At 47.1% G+C, this 26901-nt stretch overlaps 1 protein-coding gene across 7 annotated transcripts in view; it reads right to left on the bottom strand.

Annotated features, from left to right (window-relative positions):
* The window catches only part of FLNB (filamin B), a 143084-nt gene extending 116551 nt beyond the window's left edge, over positions 1 to 26533 (bottom strand). For 6 of the 7 annotated variants that reach the window (XM_053897889.1, XM_053897890.1, XM_053897891.1 and 3 more), the window contains exon 1: positions 26066 to 26531. In XM_053897889.1, the coding sequence (XP_053753864.1) occupies positions 26066 to 26357 (292 nt within the window). In that variant the 5' untranslated portion in view covers positions 26358 to 26531. Of the gene's footprint in view, positions 1 to 26065 lie in introns of all 7 variants that reach the window. The other variant, XM_053897895.1, reaches the window with a different exon arrangement.
* Positions 26534 to 26901: the final 368 nt, after the last annotated feature.

Below are 26901 nucleotides of genomic sequence, written 5' to 3'. Positions count from 1 at the left end.
GCCATGCTTGGGAACTACTGCAGGAACTTCTCTGTTACTGGCCCAAGTGGCTGCTTCTTTTGTCCGTAAGTAGTTTCAGATGGGTTTCCACCACTTGCCTAAATCAATCAATCAATCATCTTGGGGCGCCTGGGTGGCTCAGTTGGTTAAGCGTCCGACTTCACTGCAGGTCATGATCTCACTGTCCATGGGCTCAAGCCCTGCATTGGGCTCTGTGCTGACAGCTCAGAGCCTGGAGCCTGCTTCAGATTGTGTCTCCCTCTCTCTCTGTCCCTCCCCTGTTCGCACTCTCTCAAAAATAAATAAAACATTAAAAACATAAAATGAAAATTAAATTTTAAAAAATCAATCTATATAAAACCTCCCTAACAACAACCAAAAAAAACAACAGCATTTTGCAGTGAAGCTAACTCAAGTAAGTTTCTTTCACTTACAATTAAAAGAATGGTGCCCAATAAATCACCAAAATGACTTATCCGATCTACAAGGGTACAGTTTGAGGCATATTTTCTCAAACTACCCAGCACCGCAGAGAAAAGTCCATGAAATTTCCCAATCCCTTTCCGGTCCATCAGAGCTGACGAGAAGTCCCCCCCTGACCTAGGTCAACAGCACGATGCAGTCCAGTCCTGGGCCTCCGGGATCAATTCCCTCCCAGCACCACACTAAACTGCCATAAGCATCCCCAGCATCACATCACCAGCAGGATGAGGATCTGAGACCTGCTTCGCGCGATGAGTTGGAAGGGAGGATAAATCTACAGACGTTAACACTCCCAAAAGCTGAACAGACAACAAAAACGAATGAGCTCCTCCCACCCACAGTGCCAGGCAAGTCTGAGGTTTACCCTCAGTGTGAATGAGGAGTCCCCGGCCAAGTGGGGAAACCAGGCTGGTATGAATCAGGGACTATCTAGGAGTCTAGAAGATTTGTTCAACCCAGGTTGCAGCAAACCCACACAAACCAAACACGGGAGGCTTTGCTGAGAATGCAAAACTGGCCTGCACCTAAGACAGTCCCTTAAAGGGCAAAGGGATGAATGGGCTCAACTGGGAAACTGGAGAGATGAAATGGTTTACCAAACTGGCCACAGAAAGAATCTCAAGAATGCTAAAATCTCTGAACTCTAATGAATCTCAGAGCTCTCTCTAAAAAAAGAGCTGTGAGGGCACTCGGGGCAACCCAGCTGGGGGAGCCCCTCGTGGGGCTGCCTGACAGTTTAGTTGTGTGGCTGGGACCACCCACAGGCCACAGTCAAGACAGGCTGTAAGGCCTTCTGAGGGACGTTGACAAAGGCAAGCCAACCAAGGGTTCTTGGTGAAATAGCTTTGAGAAGCACAGCCCGCCGACCTGCACAATCACACAACTGCTCTAGCCTCAGCTTGTTAAAACAAGGGTCTGTGGATCCCAAGGCTGTGGTCAAGGCCATTTGGCTCAAGGCACAGATTCAAGGCAAGTATGTTTACGAGCCAAGAACTGGCTAAGATAGCAAAGCAATGGGGTGGATAAGTTACCTATGATTTGGAAACTAAGTTAGGAATGGAAAGGCTGCCTTAGAGCTCCTGGCCTTGCCCCATTGGTGGTGTGGGTTGGGTGGTGGGGAGGGCTGTTCAGGAGAAGCAAGGAGCCCTCCCAGCCGGAGGCCAGCTGGCATCCTAGCCTGACAACATATCCCCTGGCTCAGAGACTAACGAAGCACTGCCTGACACAGATGCACACACCTGACCATTCATGTTTGGAGATCCCTGTTCACATCTTTTTATTTTGCAATAATAACCTGGATGGCTTTTCTTCTGAAAATAAATAATGTAAGCTCATTCTGCGTATAAGTAAGATGATACTGAGTCAAGTTAAATCTTTCTGTCCAGAAAGACATCACACAGAGCTCTGTTGTCCAGAGTCGCCCAGACTGGTGCTAGTCCAGGCTCAGCCCCTTGCTTACCAGCTAGGTGACTGTAAATGGAGCCTCAGTTTCCTTGTCTGGAAAATGGGAATGAACACCATTCCTCAGATCTAGTGTGAAGATAAACTGCGATGAGGCAAAAAAAAAAAAAAAAAGCCACCAAGTTCATACTAGGCACTAGTATGATTATAGTCAGCACTCAATATCTTAATTTTCTATAAGGATCAAACTTTTTTTAAACAAGCATGTACCTATTTTGTGATTTAAAAAAACCAATAAAGATTTAAAGAAAAGAGAAAAGTATCAGATACACCCAACCTCCACCTAAGAAGGATGGAGGGGGAATATGTTTTAAAGAAACTATGTCCTCAGATCTGACTCCTCCCCATCAGGGCTTGCAAGCACAGGCCAGGAAACTGCTTACTCCCCTAAATGAGAAGGCCAACGGCCCCATAAGAGTGGAATGTAAACGGCCACCAGGTTGCTGGCCAAAGGCCAGCTCTTTGGGGTAGCCTGTAACTGTTTACTCACACTCCCCTGCAGTGTCAGTGCTCGTCCTATTTGCTTTTGCTCCCTGGGTCAGGGTGTACTATTATTCAATAAATACTAATCCTGCGGGAGAGCCATAGAGGTTCGATGCTGCAGCCCAGGGCTGGGGGAGTTGTTGCAGTAGTATGCCAAGGATCTGGCCTGCTTCTGCACATATCTTCACAGTGTGGGATTCCACCTTGCTGTAGCGAGCACGTACCACAGTTCAACCACTGCGGCCGAATCCTGAAGTTCCCCACCCGCCAATAAAACATGGTACCCTTCTGGGCAAAAAGGAGTACAGGCAATAAAGTGATTGGCATCCTTCCAAGAGCAAACCAGAGCACTTCTGATTTCTTTGCAAGGAAAAATCCCCAATAAATTCCTATTTGCAGACCCCACGAGGTTAGTTCTGTTCAGTCTAGTGACTGTGGTTCTTGTTCGCCACTCACAACCTGAACTACAACAGGGCAAAGTCTAGCAGATGAGAAAACACGGCGTGAAGAGGCAACCTAGACTCTGTCAGACTAGCTTCCAGGTTAGTTGTTAACCCCTGGCATCAGTGTTCCCATCTGTGAAGCGGGATGTCTGTACCACCATGTTTTCCCTAGATGTTCCCAAAGAACAGAGATCCAGTGCATCATTTTCCATAAGAATTTGCTCAAGGGTAGAATTACTTTTCTACAAGATTTTTTTCATCTATCAAACACTAATCCAGCAAAGCAAAGAAATGAGTCCTTCCTACCAGGCAAGGGCACATGAACTAAACAAAGCCACATGTGCTTCATTTTCCACTCAATGGTTCTGATGATCCTTTTACAATTCTTTTGACGGTACACAAAGGTGTTACATGGGAGGTTGGGATTATAGCATCCAACCCTACAGAGGTCTGTCTCTTCCAGGTGCTGGGCCCCTGCTGAATCAGCACAGCCTTTCCCACAAAGGGGCAGAACAGACAAAGCAGATGAGTTAGGACGATAACTACTAGATTGCGTGCTTCACTAAGAATGAGTTTCTGATTCTAAGCAGGCCTCCTGGTCAGAGTCTTCAACAAACTTTTCAAGAAATTAGTAACACTGCTGTGTTCATTGCTTTTACTGTTATAGCTACCTATTCTTCACGGCCAGTGATGGTGGTTTTCTATTGACAATTGATCGTGTTCTCTAGTTTCCTTGTGAAACACAGAATACAAAAATGCAAAGAAAAAATATTCAGAAAATAAGTCTGGCAGAATCACAATGGTTAAGAAAGGAAAGGAAAGGAAAGGAAAGGAAAGGGAAAAAAAAGAAAAGAAAAGAAGAGAAAAGAAAAAAGAAAAGAAATCATGATGGTAACGTAAGAAAGCCAAAGGGCTTAGAGGCGAGTCTGGTGGAGGGCTATAGTCATAAATAGGATCATGGCCATTTTATAAAGATTATAATTTGTGTGTATACTGCTGTGGGAACAAAAGAGAAGAAATGACTAATGCTACATGGGGGATTTGAAGAGGGCTTCTACACAGGAGAGGCATGTGAACTGGTTCCTGAATGACAAGAAAACATGAGCAGCTAAGCAGAAGGAGGAGCAAGGGCCAACGTATGGGGGTGTGAAGGAGAGCAGCACTGTCAGCAGCGAAGAGTTCAGTACGGTCGATGTGAAAATGAAGCCAACACCCAACACAGGCAGCCCACTGGGCACAATGTGCTTTGTGTAGGCTCTTTGCAGGGCAAGATTCAAACTATCACAGATAAAGGGGAGTTCAAGTTCATATACTTTCATCAAGACAATAAATGGGTTTCATCTCAAGGACCAAATGGCTGCCTGGAGCACCACATTGAAAAGGATTCTAATGCCCAGTCTGGGCTCAGTGGGAAAAAAAACATCAGTGATGTCTGCCATGAAGAGAGAAAAGCGTAGCACGGGTGCCACCTGTTTGTTGGCCCTGATTCTAGATCAATGCTCAAAGTTCACAGATGCGAAAACTGAGGCCCAAAGACACAGCTGATGAACAGCAGAGTCAGAATAAGAACCAGGTGTGCAGACCCCACGCTCTTCCCATTCTGTGCTCCAGGATCCCCTTTTCACCTGAGTCAGAAGCATTTAAGGCTGCGGATTCATTACAAAAAAAAAGCAAATCTGCTCTAAGTCTTGGGTCAATTCATTAAGAGGCTTAAATTTATGGGTCCAAAACAAGTAAGCTTTGTGGAATAAGGGTGCTGGTGAGAAAAGGATGGGCTCATTTGCAAGGGCATCCTTATAGAAAGTTAATCCCAACAAAAGTCTTTCCCATGTTGCCGCCCCAGGCCGAGTATGTTGTGCTGGGCCAGACTTCACGTGTGGTCAACTCACCTGCCCAGTGAATAGATAGGGTGGTCTCCTCTAGCTGGGGCTGTGATGAGGAGCCCCTCTGACTATCCAATGAGGAATTCTTGAAGCTTCCACTTTCCTCCTAACAGAATCTTCCAATCTGGAATAACACTCAAAATGACTGAGGCTGCTGGTTTGTCAGAAATCCAAGCCCCATAACCACGATCTTTTTTTAGTTTTTAATTGGGGAGAGTCACTGTGGCTGAGCTACATTTTCCTCTCCTTCAACACGGACCCTGGAAGGCAAGCAAACCCCCTTTTCTGCACACATTCATTCTTTCTTTCAACTCTTCCTCCTAGAAAGGGGGGTGGAGATGCCTGTTGCTTTTAAGCTGCCATTTTGCACCCTCTTTAGATGGGAATCCAACAAGTCCACAAGACTGAGGATCACAGGTTACCTGGTATTTTGCCATGGAAATTACGCCACTTAAATTTGAAGTCAGATTTTATTTTATGTACAAGTCTAACTAACACCTTTTAATTATATAGACAGCTCTTAAAAATCCTCAAGCATGTTACAGTTTACATGTTGGGTTTTTTTGTTTTGTTTCATTTTGTTTCTTCCTGATCTGCCTGTGAAGTTGAAACGGTAATCTCACTTGGGTGGGGGGATCTCACTTTGAGGGGGTGGGAATCTCATTTGGCAGGGGTGAAGAGGTAATCTCATTTGGGTGAGGAAAGAGGTAATAACCTAAGTTACAGGCTATATAAATACCACAACCAGGGGTGGCTCAGTCAGTTAAGTGTCTGACTTCGGCTCAGGTCAAGATCTCACAGTCTAGAGCCGGCTTCGGATTCTGTTTCTCCCTCTCTCTCTGCCCCTCCATCACTTGTGCCCTTGCTCACTCTAAAATAAATAAACTTAAAAATAAATTTAAAAAAAAATACCATAGCCAGTGAGCCCAGAGTTTCATAAAATTAAGGGGGTTTCTAAAAAACAAATAGCAACCTAGTATAGCAGCGGTCCAGTGTGAGAAGCCTCCCTGGGATCCATCCTTCCAACCTCTTCAATGTCCCAGACTGGGAAGGGGAGAGAGGAGGTAGGACATGTGATCTAGGTTAAGCCAATCCCAACAGTCAAACACCCTGACCAGTGATTGGTTAAGAGGGCAGGTGGCACATGCTGGTCCAATCACAGTAAACCCCAGGGTCTGCCTTCTTCCTCAGAGAGGTGTGGATGTGGGTATGGCTGTGTGGCCAGGAACTGCTACACCAGCCTGTCCATGAGCAGAGATAACAGAAAACAGAATCTAAGAGAAACAGAGACAGGGTTCTGACAACCTCAAAACCTCCGGGTCAAAATGCACCTGCTGCTTGCCCTACCCCTGGACTGTTTAGCTGCAGGAGCCAATGAGCTCCCTTTTTGGAGGAGCCAGGATAAGTTGGGTTTCCTGTGATGTGGAAGCATACACAGACTAACTGATACATTTACTTTCAAAGTCTGTCTCTTCTGCTTCCTGGCTATGCAACAAGTCACTAAACCTCTCAGTGCCTCAGTCTCCCCAACTGTAACACAGAAGTAATACCTACTTCATAGGGCCGTTCGAATTAAGTGACATACTTGATGTAAAGCACCAACCTAGCACAATCCCTGGTACACGACAGATGTTAGCTCACCTACCCCTCCTTGAGTGATGGTTCGTGAGAGACTGTTTTCAAGAAGCACTCACCACTCTACTAGTTAGCCACAGTGTTAGGACTACAGGGCCTTTTCCTACAGGTAAACTAGTTAGAGAATTTGATGACAGCAAGAATGAAAACTTTTGTGGTAGAGGACACAGAAAGAAGAAGTGACCAAAGCCACAGCTGCTTTTACCAACCAGCTTAAAGAATTGTCTTTAAGAAAACATTTCTTGGGACACCTGGGTGGCTAGGTCAGTTAAGCGGCCGACTCTTGATTTCAGCTCAGGTCATGATCTCATGGTTTGTGAGTCTGAGCCCCATGTCAGGCTCTATGCTGACAGTGTGGAGCCTGCTTGGGATTCTCTCTCTCCCTCTCTCTCTGAACTCCCCTGCTCTCTCTGTCTGTCTCTCTTTCTCAAAAATAGTCTGTTAAATAAATAAATAAATAAACAAATAAATAAATAAAATACTTGTAGATACTGTGAAATGATCACCACAGTAGTCTAGCTAACATCTGTTACCATATATGGTAACATATATGTGACAACATATATGTGACAAATTTTCCTATGATAACTTTTAAGATCTAATCTCTTAGAAATTGTCAAATATGCAATATAGTTATTATTAACTATAGTCACCATGCTATACATTATATTCCCATGAGTACTTATTTTATACCTGGAATTTTGTACCTTTTGACTCTCTTCACCCACTTCACCCACCTCCCATACTTCTTATCTCTGAGTTTGGGCTGTTTTTTTGTTTTTTGTTTTTTAAGATTTCACATATAAGTAAGATGAGACAGTATTTGTCTTTCTCTGACTTATTTCATTTACCATAATAATGCCCCCAAGGTCCATCTGTTTTCTCACAAATAACAAAACTTCCTTCTTGTTTATGTTTATGGCTGAATTATATATATACATACACATACACACATACACATATCTCACATTTTCTTTATCCATTCACCCATCAATAGATACTTAGGCTGTTTCTTTGGATAAATACTCAGAAGTGAAATTGCTAGATCATATGGTAGTTCTATTTTTATCTTTTTTAGGAACCTCCATACTGTTTTCCACAGTAGTTGTACCAATTTACAGTCCTAGTAACAGTACCCAATGGTTCCCTCTTCACTGCATCCTTACCAACACTTGCTATCTCTTATCTTTTTGATAATAGCCATTGTAACGGACACAGGGTGATATCTCATTGTGGTTTTGATTTGCATTTCCCTGATTACTGATGTTTGAGCATTTTTCACGTAACTGTTGGCCATCTGCAGGTCTTCTTTGAAAAAATGTCTTATATACTCTCTGCCTATATTCTCTGTCTTATATATTCTCTATATATTTTAAAAAAAATTTTTTTTTAACGTTTATTTATTTTTGAGACAGAGAGAGACAGAGCATGAACAGGGGAGGGTCAGAGAGAGAGGGAGACACAGAATCTGAAACGGGCTCCGGGCTCTGAGCTGTCAGCACAGAGCCCGATGCGGGGCTCGAACTCACAGACCGTGAGATCATGACCTGAGCCGAAGTCGGCCGCTTAACCGACTGAGCCACCCAGGCGCCCCATCTCTCTCTATATTTTTTAACTGTATTGCTTGGACTTCTGCTATTGAGTTGCTGGAATTATTTATTCCATATTTTGGATATTAACCTCTTATCAGATACATGATTTGCAAATATCTTCTCCCATTCCTTAGGTCGCTTTTTCATTTTGTTGATGATTTCCTTTGCTGGGCAGAAGCTTTTTAGTTTAATGAGGTTTTTCTTATTTTTGTTTTTGTTGCCTTCCAATTGTACACTTTTCAATGTGTCATTTGTTGTATGTCAATTATACCCCAATAGAGTAATTTTTTTTAAGAATTCTTTTATTTTTATATAATCTCTGCACCCACTGTGGGGCTCGAATTCACAGCCCCAAGACGAAGAGTCACATACTCTACCTGAGTCAGCCAACAAAGTAATTTTTTTTAACTTTTTAAAATGTTTATTTGTTTTTGAGAGAGAGAGCCTGCGTGTGGGCAGGGGAGGGGCAGAGAGAGGGGGAGCCAGAGGATCTGACACGGGCTCTGCGGTTCAAACCCATGAAATGTGAGATCATGACCTGAGCCGAAGTTGGATGCCTAACCTACTGAGCCACCCTGGTGCCCCGGAGTAATTTTTTAAAAATTAAATGCTTCTGAGCTCATATGTTCAGGTGCCTGGGAAACTAGACAGTAACCACCATACCACAAAATGGACAGACTTGATTTTGGCCACAATGCAAAGGTGTTCTTTGAATGCAACCCTGGTAACACTCAATCCACTGCTGAACCATCCCTTATCTGGACTATTACCCACTTTTAAGGACAATGCAAATATTTCAGCAGTCCCTTGAGGTATTTCCTTGAGAAATATCTCCTTCACTTAGACAAAAAGCCATTGACTGGAAGCTCCCAGAGGCAGATGTCTGAAGCTCTCTCTGCCTTTGAGAAACCCAAGCCTGCCATGTTCACAAGCAACAGGAGGGGCCTTACATTCTAAGGTTATTAGCTCAGGAGTTTCAACACATACTTGGGGAGTGGGAGGGAGAAATCCTGCGAAGCGTGAATGTCTTTTGTCTTAATATCATCCTGACATCTTGAGGATGATCTGTTTTTTTTCTTACAAGTTGGGCCCAAGCTTGTCTTTAAAACAAACAAACAAAATAATAAAGGTAGGATCCTTTTTTCCCCTTCCCTTGGTCAAGTTCATTAATGCACTGTACCAGCATTAAAATAATACACTTTTTTGGAAATATTTCCAACAAATACACACAAAAACAGAGGACAAAAAGAACAGTACAATATCAGCACCATGCAATTGAAGAAATCAAATGTTACAAAGAGTTGAAAGCCCCAGCACACCCCTTCATGGCTGCACACCCCCCACACCCTACAGGCAACCACTATCCAGAGATTGGTGACAGTCATTCCAATGAACATATTTGTATTTCCATTACATATGTAAAACTATATAAACAGTATCAGAGCATATGTATCTTCCTGCAATTTGCTTTTTCTGCTCAACATTGTTTGCAGAACTGATCCAGGGAGATATACTTGGTAATGTCACTGTTGCCTGTGTCTAGATTCTCTTTCTTGGCCCACCTCTAATTTCAGCCACAGTTAGGATGGGCACAAATCACTCTCCAGGGTCCACCTACCAACCCAAGCACTCGCCTTTTCTTTTCCCTTTTTGCACCAGCAGAGCCAGCACGCATGGGCGTCCAGCCTGGAAATCTGAAGAGTGAATGCCTCTATCACTGAAGCTAGTGGATCGCCAGCTTCCTGTCCTCTCAGGAGGGCAGTTCTAGAGGCGTTCTGTACACTTCTCGGGAGGTCCCAGCAGAACTGAGCCACTGCTGCCCACAACAGTGGCCCTGATAACTCACCCTACTACTGGCTTCTCCTCCTTCCCTGTCTCACTCACGGTACCTCTTTCCTGCTTCCTGGGATCACCTCCCCTGAGAAAAGCATCTCCACATGGGTGCAGGTCCTTGTGTCCAGCCCACTCTCAGCAGAACTCAAACTAAGCAGTTCTAATTTATTATTGCTCTGTATCCTGTCTTTATTGGCATAATTTATTTTCAAAGAATATGCCCCTTGGGGCACCTGGGTGGTTCAGTCAAGTAAGCATCAGACTCTTGACTTTGGCTGGAGGTGTAGAGTCTGCTTGGTTGGGATTCTGTCTCTCCTTCTCTCTGCCCCTCCCCCACTCATTCTCTAAATAAATAAACAAACAAACAAACTTTAAAAAATTTTTAAGAAGAAAAGAACCTGGATCCTTGATGACAGAGCACTGGGTCCCACAAACCCATAACCCACCCTGTGCTTGCTGACATGAGTCAATCAATTTCCTTATATGTGAGCCAGTTTGGGGTCCAATTCCTGTGGTTGAAAGGATTCTAACTGCCCCACTGGCCCTCTTGAAGGCTCTTCTCATTGTCCATTTCATTCTGATTTGATCCATACACAGTGTCTTAGGGATCATGGTGCCATTTGTCCCAAATCTCAGATCCTTTCTGAATGTCCTGATGCCAATCAGCATGTTCTAACCAAATCCCAAATCTGATGTCCCCCTTCACTGCACTCACTACCAGCCTAGAGTAGTAAACACCTGAGCCTTTCAATCAGAGAAGTGTGGATTACCTGTTAGCCCTACCTAAACACTTCCCATGTGGCAAGTACTTTACAAAATTTAGCTCATTAAATCTTCACACCCACTCTTTCAGGTAGAAACTATGATTATCCCCAGTTTACAGGTGAGAACACTGTGCACCAAGGCTCCAGAAAAATCATGTAACTCAATCCTAGGTCACACAGTAAGTCCCAGATTCAACCCCAGAGCTGCCTGGCACCCAAGTCCTCCTTTTTTAGAAATTTTTCTTTTTCGTTTTATTTTTTAAAATGTTTACTTTTTTATTTTGAGAGAGAGTGTGTGCATGCATGAGCAGGGGAGGAATAGAGAGGAGAGAATCCCAAACAGGCTCCACGTGATAAGCATAGAGCCCCACACAGGGCTCAATCTCACGAACCATGAGATCATGACCTGAACCAAAACCAAGAGGCAGTTGCTTAACTGACTGAGCCACCCAGGTGCCTCCCAAGTCCTCATTGTTTTGTGTTTTTTTAATGTTTATTTATTTTTGAGAGACAGAGAGAGACAGAGTGAGAGTGGGGAAGGGGCAGAAAGAGGGAGATACAGAATCTGAAGCAGGCTCTAGGCTCTGAGCTGTCAGCACAGAGCCTGACACGGGGCTCAAACTTACAGACTGTGAGATCATGATCTGAGCCAAAGTTGGACACTTAACTGACTGAGCCACCCAGGTGCCCCCCAAGTCCTCATTCTTAACCACAACTTCCCTCCTCCCAGAAACCCAAGAGAAGTAGGTGTTGCCCTCAGCTGGCAGATGGACAGGAAAATCAGACTCAGCCTCAATCCCACTACCTTAAAAAACACCTCTCATTCCTGGACACTAGCTGGAGGCATTTCAAAAGTCCAATCTTGGGGTATATCTTGCTTGCAGAAACTACAGGACATGCTACTCTGAGACCGGGGCGGGGGGTGGGGGGGAACAGTGTCATAAAGAGCAGATCAGGCCATCTTGTTTATATCTATTTACAATGGACATAGACTCCAAAAGAGCTCAAAACTCAAATTAGGCTTTAGGGAATTAAGGTCGGTTACCACCACATAAAGGGTTAAGATGGATCATTCTCTTAACACCATAAGAACAATGACACAACTTTAATATATTCCATTTCTCTAGAATCATTCTGGACTGAAATGGGTTTATTCACTTAAAAAAATTCAAATTATGGGGTGCCTGGGTGGCTCAGTTGGTTAAGCATCCAACTCTTGATTTCAACTCAGGTCATGATCCCACGGTTTGTGAGATCAAGCCCCACATCGGGCATGTACTTATAGCACAGAGCCTGCTTGGGATTCTCTCTCTCTCAGTCAATCAATCAATCAATCAATCAATCAACTTTTTTTAAAAATTCCAAATAAAATTTAATTTTCTAAACAACCTGTATTTGTAAAAGACTCCTATACACATGACAGAACTTAGTTCTGTGATTTTCTTACTGAAACCTTTGTGGCCTGTCCTGCTCTTCATTTACATTAACCTACTTCTAGGATTCCCATTAGATTGTGAGCTTCCCAAGACAGGTGACCAAGCCCCAGTCCCCTCTGTCCTAGCCTCTAGGATCCTGGCACAGATCCTGGCACTCAACGAAGGCTCTACAAGTATGTATCAAACAAAGCATCTATACATTACTATTCTGAGCTATTGGTGACACTCTATCAGTCTCTTTGCATCACTAAGACAACATTACTCTCTTTCCAATTCTTTCTCAATTCTTCTGTGTAGGTCAGGGAGAAAGGCTCAATGTGGTGCTAGGTTACTCTGAACACCCATCTCTGGCTAATTTTCCTTTTTTTAAAAAAATTTTTTACTGTTTATTTTTGAGAGAGAGGCAAAGTGTGAGTGGGGGAGGGGCAGGGAGAGAGAGGGAGACACAGAATCTGAAGCAGATTCCAGGCTCTGAGCTGTCAGCACAGAGCGCGACACAGGACTTGAACTCACAAACCATGAGATCATGACCTGAGCCGAAATCAGACGCTTAACCGACCAAGGCACCCCTAATTTTCCTTTTTAACCAAAAGAGTCGGCCTCCTGCTAACAATAGGCAATAGCGCTAGCCAGAATTTCATAACACTGTTTTGAGTTTATTTACGGTTACCTCGATTTACCTAGTGACACTGCTTTTTTTGTTACAACAGTGACAAAAGTCTCCTTTTCAAATGCACTTGATTTCAAAATGAGTCAACTACGGAGGGGGGGAGGCAGATATTAAGAAAAATGAAATAGAGGCAGCCATGGGACATGGCAAAAATAATGTAAGTGGTTTCTTTACGAATGACTGAAGTTTGGGAGACACAGACTAGTCCAGTTCTCCCCTTTTACAGGCAGGAAAACAAGCTGAGAGACAGAGGCAGGGCCTCTCCAAGGCCCCAGTGATGGTAGAAACGGGCCCAGGTCTGCCCGGGACCCACAGTCGTGCCAAATCCAGCTTGCTCTGGGCCTTTCCCAGGACTACAGACTGGTCTCCGGAAGCAGAGCGGTGAACACCTGCTGATCTTATTGATAACGCCTGATGGTCAACTTTAATAGCTGGTGAAACAAAAGCCATTGTGCAAGTGTTTAAATTTCTGCCCTGTCACATGGAAACAGTGCCCAGGCTGACTAATTTCTTCCCGTCATTAAAACGCAAAGATCTGCATTAGTCATCACTCAAGTAAAACCCCCACAAATTCTACCTCTGGGAAAGGTGTTGGGTGTTCTCTGCCCCTAAAAGAGACAACCTAAAAATGACACTCCCTTAAAAGGCTGCAGTATTAGAAATCTGGCCCAGCCAGGAAAACAGCAGGCAGCTTGTATTCACGGAGAAACTGAAGGAAATAGGCAGCCGCACAAGACACAGATCCCTTCAGCCAGGCAGGACTAAGACTAGTGTACCCCTGAAAAGAACTGGGAATGATGCCCCCCCCACAACCTCCCACATCCTTCTAGACTTAGGAGCCATAGAATTTTCTGGTGCCGATCTCCTCCAGTCACCCCAGTCCAATAACCCTGATGCTATTTGTACAGGGTGTGACCCCAGGATCCCAGTTTCCAAGCACTACTGTAAAAATATTGTCACTAGCTCCATGACATGAATTTGGGCAGTGCTGGGCTTAAGACCACACCCAGGACAGCAAAAATCTTGGCAGGAAGCCCCACCATGATCCCAGGTATCAAAGGGCCAGGACTAGAGGGAGAGGAAACAGTGCCCAGGGCCAAGGCAGAGCCAAGCCTGGCTCAGGGAGGGTAGCTGGTACACACCCCTTTGTTCCAGATTGGAAGCACACACTGAGGCAGTGAGCACAGTCTCATCTGCAGCATGGCCGCTTCCTCTCCATCCTCCTCGACTGAGCCCTGAGAAGGGTGAAGTGGGAGGTGTGGGGCTGCACGGTAATTATGCTGATGCCAGCAACACAAGAGCAGCAGCTGTCATTTACTGATCACTGCCTATGACCAGGAGCGGTGCTAAGGGCTTGAGATGCACATTCTCTTTATACCTTAGAACTCAATAAGGCAGAGCAGTTTATCATCACATTCTGCATCTAGAAGACAGGCTCCTAGAGGCAAAACACTCCCTGGGGTCAGCCAGCTCTCAAGGGGCAGAGCCAAGGCCCACACCCACGAGCATATCACCTGGGCAGTATAACAGCCCCTTCCATGAGAGCAAAACCAGGAAAGAAATGGGAGTGGAGGACATCCTAAGAGACAAAAAGGATTAAAGAAAGAAAGGAGGGGCCAAAAAGCTAATTAAAACAACAGATCCGTTAGCCGTTAGCCAAACAGGACAAAAGGGAAAGTGGGGGAAGACGTCAAGAATAGTTGGCACCTGTTTTCTACCCTTAACCTAAGGAAGCTTGGCCGGAAGACCAGGAAGTGCCTCTGACCCATGGTTCCTGCCCAGCAGCCACTGAAAAACCCAAGTCACCTCTTCTAAAAGCAGCTTATTCAGTATGAGGTACCTTTGACCAATTTCTGGGAGTATTCCCACCCACCTCTCTTCTTCCAAGATAATTAGGTCACTTCTTCCTCCAGTCTGAGGGGGCCACCCCAGGCCAAAGAAGGAGGAGAGAGAAAGGGGAGGAGGAAGGAAAGACCACCATTCATGGGGCACTTATCATCTGCCACATGCTTTATAAAGACTGTATTGTTTAATCTTCAACAACACCAACAGCTGGGGCACTGTTGATAGCCTGGGACATGGAACCTCAGAGAGGTCAAGGAACTTGCCTCAGGTCTCCCAGCCGGCAAATGGCAGGGTCTAACTGACCTGTCCTCTTAAGCACACTCAGGAAGCGGTCTCATTCCAACTCCTTTACCTCGAACAAGGCTAAGACAGGCTGGTGTCCTGAGGGCTGTTGAGAAAATGTTTCAAAACACCAGCCATGCATATAATATTCATACTTCTAAAAGTTCCCAGATGGGCACAGGTGAACCAAGCTGCCCAACTACATTCTGTTCGGCTCATATTTGAGACATTTAAATTGCTAATAGAGCTGAGCAACTAAAAAGTCAATGAATTTCCACGCTGGGCTAACCATGAGAAGAGGGCATAATAGTTACCAAACATAATAACTATTATTAAGAGACCCTGGCAGTCCCAATAAAAGTTGGTCCTAAAAACTTTTAAGAGGCAGAAAGTAAATGAAACACCCCCACTCTGTGGTTGACCAAAACATATTTCTAGACCAAGGGAGACTTGCAAACCATAAGCCTCAACCAAGACCTCCAATTTTAATGCTGGCACAGCTCCGCGGTAATTTGAGGATGAGTCTTGTTACAACCATCAGTATGATCAGAATGATTTCACAAAACGTTTCCGGTCCAGTCTCGTTTTTCCTGAGGAAATGCAATCCCCTTTTCCCATTCTGATCAAAAGGCAGCCATTACCCAAAATTCCCTAAAAGTAGAAAAACATTTGTTAAGGTTTTTCACAACATGTGATATGGTTTTTTTCTTTGTATTTCTCTATGTTCTTGCAACTCTCTTACAATAAGCACAAATGCAACTCTTTTTTAAGCTTACTTACTTATTTTGAGAGAGAGAAAGAGTGCATGTGAGGGAGGGGCAGAGAGAGGGGGAGAGAGAATTCCAAGCAGGCTCTGCACTGTCAGCCCAGAGCCTGACACGGGGCCTGAACCATGAACCCTGAGATCATCACTTGAGCCAAAATCAAGAGTCAGATGCTTAGCCGACTGAGCCACCCAGGCACCCCCCAAAACAACATTTTAATATAAAAAAAAGTATTTAGAAGTGAATTCTGAAGACATGCTGATGATTTTCCTTTGAGGGTTAAAATTTCTCAGACAAGGGTTTGAATCATAGTCTGCCACATATTCAGTGGCTGATCTGGGGCATGCCTCAGTTTCCTCATCTGTATAATGGGGATTACAACAATAACTACATCCCACAGGATTGCAATTAGGCTTCATTTAGCTATCAGTGAAAAGCATTGATCACAATTTCTGGTATTGGTAGGGATTCAATATATATTCATTATTATTAATGAAGCTAGGCTACTATTACTATAGTGATTCTCAGCGGCTTCCATTTATATCCCTTTTCTAAGCCTCGCATGATCACTAGGAAAAGGCTTTATTCTCTAACAGTTGAAGCAAATCATAGACGTTCAGAGAAGGACTATGAAGTGCTGAATTCTTTAAGTTCAGCATCACTGTCCCAAAAATGAGGTGTTCTACTGGGACCCTGGACCCCGAGGTCCACTGCACATAATTCCCACTTCACTACTGGCCCCAAAGGATAAGTATTTTGCATTTTCTGAAAGCAAGTCTCTTGCAAACCAATTAATGTATCAGATTTATTATTCAACCCATCTATGCCTGAAGCTGTGTATTTACCCGATAACTTATTTATTATGTTCCTACTAGGTGCCAAGCTCGGAGCCAAGGAGGTGAACACAGGATTCAACACCTGCCCCTGAATCAGCAGTCATGATCCAGTGGGAGAGCAAAACAGGCAAGTTAGGAGATCTATAGAGCTCAGGAAGCTATGAAATGGTGTGGGCATGGGGTGAGTGGGGAGACGTGGGTGTCCAGGAGAGGGTCTCAAGCCCTCCCACCTCAGATGTGACTTCCCACAGGTGTCAAACAAGAGTGCCAAGGGACAGGAGAGGTAATTGTGGTAAGGGATGCATGCCCGACAGGACACGTAATGTGACACCTGGATCATTTCCTATAAAGGACTCCCGGACAGGAGAGGCATTCCCCAGGTGCCAGCTTGCCTCCTTTGGTGCAGATAAGGAATGTGACATGCCACTGCCTGGGTGCTTGCAAGCCAAGATTCCTAAGGCTCCTCCTCTCAGAACAGACTGGGTGCTGCTCCTGGAGGGCTGGAAGCCCCACGGAGAGGCCCCTCATCCCACCAGCTAGACACCATTGGCCTTCCAGCCTCTGCCTCCGCTGACAAGGAGTCTTATAAACACAACCCAGAACCCTGCTCAGTTAACAGAACCGCCTAGTTACAAAGGCCTTTTTGGGCCTGAGCCCTAAGACCTCAGCACCTTTGGTCCCCTGGAGGGTGGCGCCTAGTACCCCACCCCCATCCCCAACCCCCTGCCTCGGGCCGGCTTTAAGCCACCAAGGGAACAATCACTTTGTTCTTGAAAAGAAACCCCAGGCCCAGCCATGCTCCTAACAGACCGCAGAATGCCAAATAATTCCCGTTTCCCTGGAATATCTGATAAATCACTTCAGGGAGGTACAGAGGAATCAGGGTGATTCACACAAGCAGTGCAGTACCAGCACGATAAGAACTTGATTATTTTCTTGGGGGCGGCAGGGGACATGAAGGAATCTGATTTTAGCAACCGAGAATCTTTTCAGACCCCAGCCTCCACGGGAGGCCTGCCTCTGCCTCGGTCACAAGCAGCGGGGGGCCGAAAGTAACACCATTCTTGTTTGTAGAAGGAAAGCCGACTGCTGCGTGCCTTTTTTAATCTTAAAATCTGAATTTATGGGCCGCAGCAAATTTACATATCCCTGCCACAAATCCCCACCCATTTCCCTATAGCTCAAAAGCCAAAATTCCACACTGTATTCTCGTTATATCTAAACGGAAATTCCAGAGAAGTTGTCTGGCATGGCAAAAGCTGACCAGCCTTATGAAAATACCCAGAAAGGTGACCCATTTAGTCAAAAGAGCTTTCAGATCTCCATGAGAAAAGGAATTCATGCCAGCATAAAGGGCCTTCAGAGAGGGAGAACAGGAGTGTTGTGTTAACGCCCAGACCTTGCAACAAACCAGCCCCTGCGATTTCTGGGGAAGGCTGAGCACTGAGTAGGCCTGCCAGACCGGCTTCCTTTCTTGGGAGTGCTGTAGGAGAAGCCCTTGGGGACACAAGTTCAGCTCTGGAGCAGCTTGGCGGAGCTACGCGACACAGCAAGGCTCCATGAAGATGAGCCAGGAGCTGCTGGCTTGGCATGGGAGCGGGCAGCGGCTTGTGCCAGGGCGGCCAGACTGATAAAGGCGAAATGCCAGCCAGAAAAGAAAGGTTCTGCTCAGCAGCAGGCACAACCCAACACACTCTCCCGCCGGTTAATGTTTAAAGGTGGCAGAAGGAAAGGATGGAGAGTGAGGTCATTTCGGAGAGGGCACGATTGTGCCAATGGTGACTGTCACCAAGGATCTCCCAGCACAGCGAGGTCTCCACAAACCCCACCACTCCCCACCCCCCCCCACCCCCGCAAGTGGTGTGCACCGTGAGCCCCACAGGAGTGCAACCAGGAGAAATTCCAGGGGCACCTCCTCCTCATCTCTGGCCTCTAGGCCTCACAAAGGAAGCCCTGCCTGGCTGCCCAAAGCAGCCTTCAGCGGGTCCCCACTGCAAACCTGCAGTGAAATCACTGCCCCTGGGAACCAAATAAAGGCAGAGGTGCCCCAGAACGGAAAAGAAGGCCCCAAAGCTCTACAGTACTGGAAGAGGCATGGCCAATGGGCCAAAAAAAAGTTCTGTTCCGTAGAAGAGAATTTCAATTTCACATTAATCAAGCTCAAGGAGCATTTCAAACAAAAAACAAAACAAAAAAAAAACAAACAAAAAAAGGACGGAACTAAAGCTGCATGAATTCTCTCACTATAGTGTATCTAGTTTAAGTATGAAACCAAACTTTGAGATGAAAAAAAAATACTTTGCAGTTTAATGCAGGCAAACATCATGCCTGGCATGTGAAGGGAGGCTGATCTGAGCCTCAGTTTTCTCACCTGTAAAGTGGAAATAAACACAAAGCCACTCACTTTGCAGGGTTCATAATGAGGATTAGAAGCAAGTAAGGCAAGGTACTCAGGACATACTTAGCAGATGGCAGCCATAGGAAAATGTTAGATATTATGTGAGAGGATGCATGTGCACACCTCAACACTCAGTACACAAATGTCTTCATCCGTGTGCATCCTTGGAAAAGCCAAGGAATATGCAGGAGGAGGACAAGTGTCCTCCTTACCTATCCATTCTACCTATGCTAGGTTTTGATGATGGGGGAAAGGAGGAGGTCACATGTTCTGTCAAAATAATTCAGACCTATAACCTATAAAGTCAGTCCTGACTAAGTGAAAAACCAAACTGCTTTTTGCTTATAGTACAAGAAAATCTTAACCAAGGACATTCTACTGCACAGAGACTGGTCAAAAGGGGATCAGGGAAGGTAAAAGTTATGTTTGGGTGTAAGTAAACTCCCATCATTTTTTTTTTTTTTATAACTGAACAGCTTGCAGAAGAGTTATGACAACTATCTACAACTTATCAAATGAATGTATTTAAGGCAACTGCTGTAAGGCTCTTGGAAGAAAGGTAGCAACTGCATGGATAGCACAGTATGTTTGGGGATGAAAAAAATCATGACACTAAGTGGACAGAATGAAAATACCCAACAGTTCCATCCTTTAGACCATGTATAACTACTCTCATGTACTGCTTTATCCTTTAGTATATAAAGAGAACCATTTGGTTTTCTAATCATCTTTCCCCAAAACTCTCTCCCTAGAACATGGACTCAATTTCCCAAGAAAAGTGAGCAAGGCACTTAAAAAATACAAGGCCACTTTCCAAGCCCCAGAAGGGGAAAGTGCTGTTGTTTATTATACAGTAACCCGAGCCAATCTGGTGATTATTGAACACGTTTAATGGATAACTAGATTTACAACAGTAATGAAGGATGGCTTCTAGCAGAATGTCATGAAAGGCAATTTTAATCATTATAAGAGCAGGAAATAGCACCCATTTAGACTGAAATGACTCATTCCATTGGGTTTATTCATTTGGTTCAACGTGTTGGGGGAAAGGGACAGAATTATAGATCCACCTCCTTAACTGAGGATAACCAAACATCAAAACTAAATGCAGAATAGCAACAACATGGGGGGCGGGGGGAGGTGAAATGCAGAAATACAAGCCCTCAGGGGGCCTCCAAATAGGGTATACGTACCACAAGGTGCGCAAGATAGTTCATTAGAGCACAGGAAAAATCAGATTTTATATTTGGATTTGTCATCTAAAATGAAGGTAAGTGTTACTAATATTTAATATACAGACTGACAATAATATATGAATATAGCTTATAAATTTGCATATATGAGAAAGGGGGACATTAAAATTTTTTACTGGCAGGAATGACTGGAGTAACAGTCAAGAGGGCCCCAGATCAGATGATCCATTTCAGCTGGGTTCACCTACCCTACACCAAGCATCCTCAAGGAAGATACCTGGCTGGCAGCCTCCTGCCTCAGAAGGCCCTTTGTGAGACAGCTCCTGTCACCTGTGCCACCCCTCTGACCTCCGTGTGACAAACTCTGTGCCTCACTTGGCTAACTGTCTGTTCACCTGCCTAATTCTAGTCAGGGTATAGGCCCCAGCTTAAAGGCCCTCCCTCCAGGGAGCCCTCCAGACTACCCATCCCAGCCTGAGGGAAGGTGCTCCTCTCCCCCACCACCCCCCCCAGAGGGCTTGCCCTCTAGATCTTTACTACCTCCAGAGTGGCCTACCACCGCCACCAACAGTAGCAACTGGGAGGGGCTGGAAGTACAGAATCTCAGCCTTCTCACCTGACCTACTGATCAGACCCACAATTTTACCAAGGTCCCCAGGTGATTTTTGTGTGTGCCTGAAGGTTCGAGGACACTCTCTGGTTACTCCCTCCTCTGCATTGAGCAGTATAGGACGCAAGCTGGGGCCTTGACTCTGATTATCCCTCTGGCCCTAGCACCGGGCCTGGCCCAGAGTTGGTCGTTCCTAGATTTACTGAATAAGGAAAGGAAGAAAGAAAGGATCTTAGGAGGCATCTGCATCAGAAGTTCCAAGCTGGGGGGAAGGAAATATCTGACACACCAGATGACAGCAGTAGGACTGGCCAGAGAGTAGATGGAAAACAAGACAAAGTCCTAGACTTTAAGGGTTCAGAAGCATATTGATATTAATGATAATGCCAGCACTATGCTATAAACTTAGTCACATATAACGCTCTCAGCAACTAAGATAGGAACAACTATTCTCCATTTTACAAATGGGGAAACTGAGGCTCAGAAAGGTTAAGGCAGTGGACCAGAGTTGCACAGCTGTTAGGGAGCAGGGTGGGGCTTAGAATCCTGGCAATATAGCTTCAGACACACGCCCTGAACCCTTCAGCTATATCTACGATAGCCTACTATGTGCTGGCCCAGAGGCCATTTATGGAGAAAGCAGATGACGTGGTACCCCCAGCTCTGAAACCACTGCAGCCAAGGCCCAAAGGCTCTGAGCCTGAGCGTCTGTTGCCCAAGGAGCAAGGCAGCCATCCTCAACTACCCGGTACACCCGCCCCAGCACAAAACCAGGTCCCGGCAAGGAGGGGAGGGGTAGTGCCCAGGAGACATAATCTGGGTCCAAATAGAAGCCCTCCTTTCAGCACAGCCTCTCCAAGAACGAAGGCAGCTGCTGCCCGGCACTCTGGCTCTGCCGTTGCTGGAGGAGCTCCACAGAGCCCAACTGCCATCTGGAAGTGATCTGGCCCAGAGATTCCCGCACGGGGTGAAAGGATGGAATGACCGCCCCAAGCTCCAGTCCAGGTCTCAGAAACAAAGCTGCTATGAATGGGCCTCGGAGGCAGCCACAACATAACCAGGGGTCCTCCCTTCCAAGGAGGCCAGTCCACAGCCCTGTTATAGCAAGCAGCAGTGACACTAGCCAACCAAGCTGGACTCCCCAGTGTGGCCCTGATTTCAAATGTCCTTTAGGCGTGCAAACCCTCCAGCATGGCTGTTGAGAACACTACTGGCCAGTACTTTATTTATTGAGTAAACACTCACACGGCACTTACTATGTGCTGTTCCAAACATTTTTTAAAATATTAACTTGTTTAATTTTTATAACAACCTTTTAAAGAAGGTAGTTGTCATTCCCATTTTGGTGATAAGGAAACCAAGGCACCGAAGTTTCTTAACAGCTACTTAGTGGCAAGTGGGATTTGAACCAAGAATCCTTGCTCTTAACTAAGGTAAGATCCGCATCTCGCACTGTGTTACTTTGTTGCAAATGGCCCAGAACTTGTTAATTCTGACAAAGTAGGCAACTTTGCTACTTTTAAAGCATTCTCTACTACTTTCACCTAAAAAGACACACTTGGCGTTTACCAGGTAGTTCAGGAAAGAATAGAATTCAGGATTATTGTATTTGTATGTTATTTGGGTGGGGGCAGGGCAACAGGAAGGAAAAGGGACTGAGTGCCATGGTGACCCACCACCCTGGAAACTCTGCCCGGTGACCCAAGGTCTTGGGAACACACACCCTGCCTGCTCTGGGGCGCTGGCCTGGCACAGGCACCTTAAGTAAACATTAGGGTCAGACCGCATCCTCTGAAAAGGAAAGAATTCCTTCTTCTAAAGGATCAAACCAAAACACACCACCCAAACTTCCAGGCAGCCTTGATTGTCATTCTTGGGCTGGGAGACCCCTTTTTCTCCAAATTGGCTAAGCAGACCAGCGTCAGAAAGGTTTTTGGAAAAACAAGTAAATAAAACTGCCAGCTCCTGGCAGGCAACTAGAATTATTTATGCTGAGGCCTCACTATGAACTGCCCAAGACAGACCAAGAAACTGAAGAAAATCTTCAACTTTTGGATGCAGCCTAGACTGGGCCCACCTTACAACAAATCACGAATGTGAATAAACAGCCAGAACTGTCTGTCCCTGAATTCTAGGCAGAAAAACCAGTCCTCTGGCAGCTTCTGACCATCTCATGTCTCAGAGCTGGGCGCCTGTATACAACTCTTATGATTCCCAACAATGTACATTGTTGGAAGTTATCCAAAGTATACAAAACCCTGTATCCATTCAAAGATACCTTCCCAGATTATGGACTAAAACACCATCCATTAAGTAGCAGGAAATACCACCACTGCTGCCACCACTCCCCGCCCCCCCCCCAAAAAAAAACCCCAGTGAACACAGGGCAGCCATTCCCTCAACAAGTTCATCTTGATGCTAGATGCAAACTGATTCTGCTCACCTCCTGATGTGACACTCATCTCATGGGACCCTCATCCCAGTTCAGAGGATTCATCCTCTCACCTAAAGCCTTGAGATTCCCTCTTTGCTCAAGACTTTGTTCAAGGCTCAAAGCGTGAGTGTCCAGCTGCTACCCCAACATCCCAGACTTGCAAAACCTGGTGTTTCCGGGGCTCTCCGGCTGGGGGAGAGGGGCTGTATTTCACTCATTTCTGACACTGAAAAGCAGGTCAGTTAAGGGTCAGTTTCACAACTGGGCAGACCCAGCTTCCAGTCACCATTTAGTAGCGGGGTGATCTCCGCAAGTTACTTCACTCCTGTTTCCTCATCTTTAAGTGCAGATAATAATACTAACAACAACCACAGAAATAACAGCAATGACCATTTTCTAAGCACTTAGGCAGAACCAGGGCAAGCCTTGTACCCTCCCAGTGACTTGGTGAAGCAGATGGTTACATAGACAAGGAAACCAAACCTTGAGGATTCCAGGCGGTGATCAATGGGGCGATAAACAGAACACACAGAACACCTAGTGTGTCCCACCAAACTGGAGCCAGGGTCTTTGTCAGCACAATGCAACACAGCCTAAGCAGTGAATACTTGAACTGAAGTCCGAGCTGGACGGGACTTTCTTCTGAAGGGCCATTACCCAGAACAGCCCCGGGAGCAGGGAGAAGAGGCCTCAGGCATCACCCCCATGGGACTTCTGGCACTTGGCAAGTCTCCCTCCAGTCTTCAGAGGCTGGAAAACCTGTTTACTGTGAGATCTTTCTGGAGAGCAACTAGGCAGCCAATGATAGGAGTCATAAATGTGGTCACACTCTGACCCAGGAATGCCACTTGGGGGAATAGGATCCAAGAAATAATTTTAAAATAAAATGAAACAATGTAGTCTGTGGTGGGAACAGGTCCACAGCAAGAAGTTGCCAACAGCCCACAAGTCCACAACCAGAGAAGGGGAGGCTAATTGGGAATGTCAGGACAATGCTATGTCCTAGGTGGGTTCAGAAATGAAAATCATGAGGGTCAACAGGAAAATGTAAGGGACCAGACAAAGTCTAGAATGAGACCCCCAAGTTCAGGGCAGTGACGGGAAGCCACGGCGGAGCCAGCACAGCCTCTGTAAACAGTTGGTAAATTAGGCAGTCCAGGATTTTCTGGTGCTGTGGTTTCATTTGTTTGTTTGTTTTGTTTTGCTTTTTTGAAGAGATTTCATGTCATGTTTGGATACTCCTGATTTACTTTAAGTTTCTTCGCCCATTTAAACAAATACACATTTTTAAAACAAAGAAAAAGCGATCCCAGTTGAGCTCAGCCAGGCCTTGAGATTCCCCAGAAGGAAAGCTGGTTTCTGAAAAGGGGAGAGTTCCAGGATAATTCTGGGGCTCTCCTTCCACAGCTGTAGGAGATGGGACCCCAAAAAAGAGGCAGCCTGTTACACAGCTCTGCAGAGAAGCCACCCTTGATGGGGTGGCTGCCTGGGCCCAGGAAGCAGGAAGCGGCCCTACCTGCCAGGGCAGGTGTGGGGGAAGGGGAGGGAGAGGACAGAGGAGACTCAGCCTAGAGGGAACCCCTTTTGCTCTGGAGAAAGTCCCAGCAGCCACACCCACCCCGTGCAGCCCATCACCCACCACCCTTTCCTCCTATCACAGGAGTCACTATAAGGCCTGGCTTTCTCTGGAAGAGACCCCAGACCCAGGCCTGGGCCAGCTCCTCCAGCAAGAGCCTCACCTGGCAGAAAACACACACACACACACACACACACACACACACACACACACACACACACTATGGGTGCACACACTTTCTCTGCCCATCCACGCTGTGTACACACTACATCCTCTGTACACATAAAAGTGCACACACGCACCCACATAACTACACACCCCTTCCCCCTACAGTCACAGCCCAGGCCCTCAGCAGCCTTGTGGCTTTCCTGGAAGCTTTCAACTACCCCAGGTCCTGGCGGGGACCTGACCCTCATTCTCTCTTCCCAGCGGAGGGGAGCGGAACCTGACACCAACTCCCTCCCCCTTCTCAGGAAGACCCTGGTGTGGGGAAGGCTAGGAGAGGAAGGCAAAGTCTCCTTTCATTGTACCCGTTTCCCTTCCATTCTCAGCGAGACTCTTCCTACTTCCAAGACCTTGGGCAAGTCGATTAACTCTCTGGACCCCCCTCCTTGTCTGTAAAGTAGGTCTAAGAACACCCCAACTCCCAGCTTGTGTAAGGACTGAGAACTTGGAAGGCTGCTGGCACACAGCGCGCACAAGTTTGGGCTCTCCCTACAAAACAGTAGTTACTATACCACTACTGTCCCTAAATGATCACTTCGGCGGCAGAGCTGGCTCACCCCAAGGCACCCAGCCAGAGCTGAGCTGGGAGCAGAGGGAGAGAGGAGGACACACCCCCCCACCCCCCACCCGCAGCTCCCCTTCCCACCTCGGGGCCCACACCCAAGCCAGAGACGGCGGGGGAGGGTAACAGGTCGCCGTCCCCACCTGAGCGGAGAGGCCCCAGGCTCGGAGAACTGTCCCTCCCCAAGTCTCCCGCCAGGCGTCAGAGCCACCGCCCGTTCGTCAGCCGCTGAGCGCACCAGCCTGGGCGCAGCGGGGCGAGCGTTTTGGGGAACATCTGAGTGGGGCCCCACTTCTATGGACCGTGGACCAGAGGTTTCCAGCTCCCCCTCAGGGGCACCGCGGGTGCGGAAAACATGCCACAGCCCCAGCTCTCCCCGTGCAGCCCCAACCCAAGCCCAGGATCCACAGCCCCCCAAGGACGCACAGCGAGGCCATCACACAAAGTCCTAGCCCAGGAAAAGGCACTGGGAAGGAGACCTAGGTCTCCTGCGTCCCCTCTCCCGGGAGGACAACGCACCCCGCTTCAGCGCCCACACCCAGCCCGCGGCTGCTGGGCGCGATAGGGGCGCGCGGCAGGGGGACCCAGGCTTCCCCCCGGCGCACGCGCGGGGGCGGGAGGGTACACCTCGGCGCCCGGCTGGGCCAGGGCACTCACCGATGGACACGAGCTTGATGCTCTCACGGTCCAGGAACTCGAGGGCCACGGACACGTTCTCCAGCTGCATCTGGCGGAAGGTGGGCCGCTGGTGGTACTTGCGGTACATGCGTTTCTGGCTGAGCACCTCGAGCAGCGCGATGAGCCGCAGCCCATCGCTCAGGTCGGTCTGCAGGTTCCCGATGCGTTTGTTCACACACTTGAGGTGCTCGTTGCACCAACGCGTGAAGGTGTTCTGCTGGATCTTCTTCCACGGCGCGTCCTCCGCCAGGTCCTTCTCAGTTACCGGCATCCTGGCGGCGGGGAGAGCGCAAAGCGCAGCGACTGCCCGGGACTGGCGTCGGGAGGCCCAAGGGCCGGGGGAGCGAGAACCGAAGCGGAGCGGGAGCGGGGCTCGAACTCGCTGCTACTAGAGCCGCGGCCGGGACTGCTCTGCAGCCGCCTGCCCCTCGCCGCGCGAGGCGTCTGGACCCGCGCCTGCGCACTGAGCCGACCCGCCCTCGAGGCCCCGCCCCGTCCCAACCCCTCGGCGGGCGTTCCCGGACTACGCTCGCCCCCTGCGGTCCCAAACGTGCACTGCACCCCACGGCCGGCAAGGTGTCCAGGGACCCCGTGCTCGGTGCTCACTACCTAGGCGAAAAGGAAGCCAGTGGGGAGACATTGGCTTAAGAAGAAGGTCACCGGAGTAAGGGGCGTTCAGGATGGGCGGGAGCAGCGGCGTGGGCCATGAGAGAGGGGAGTGCGGGGAGTAAGTAGTACTTGATCCACGTATAGGTTCGGTAAGGTTCAATAAAGGTTTTTATTGACCTTCTGCTGTGTGCCAGACAAAAGTGTTA

This window comes from Panthera pardus, unplaced genomic scaffold (assembly GCF_024362965.1).
Source record: "Panthera pardus isolate Hobbes unplaced genomic scaffold, ASM2436296v1 HiC_scaffold_8, whole genome shotgun sequence".
In the NCBI taxonomy this organism is placed as follows: Eukaryota; Metazoa; Chordata; class Mammalia; order Carnivora; family Felidae; genus Panthera; species Panthera pardus.
This window is presented reverse-complemented; position numbering and strand designations above follow the sequence as displayed.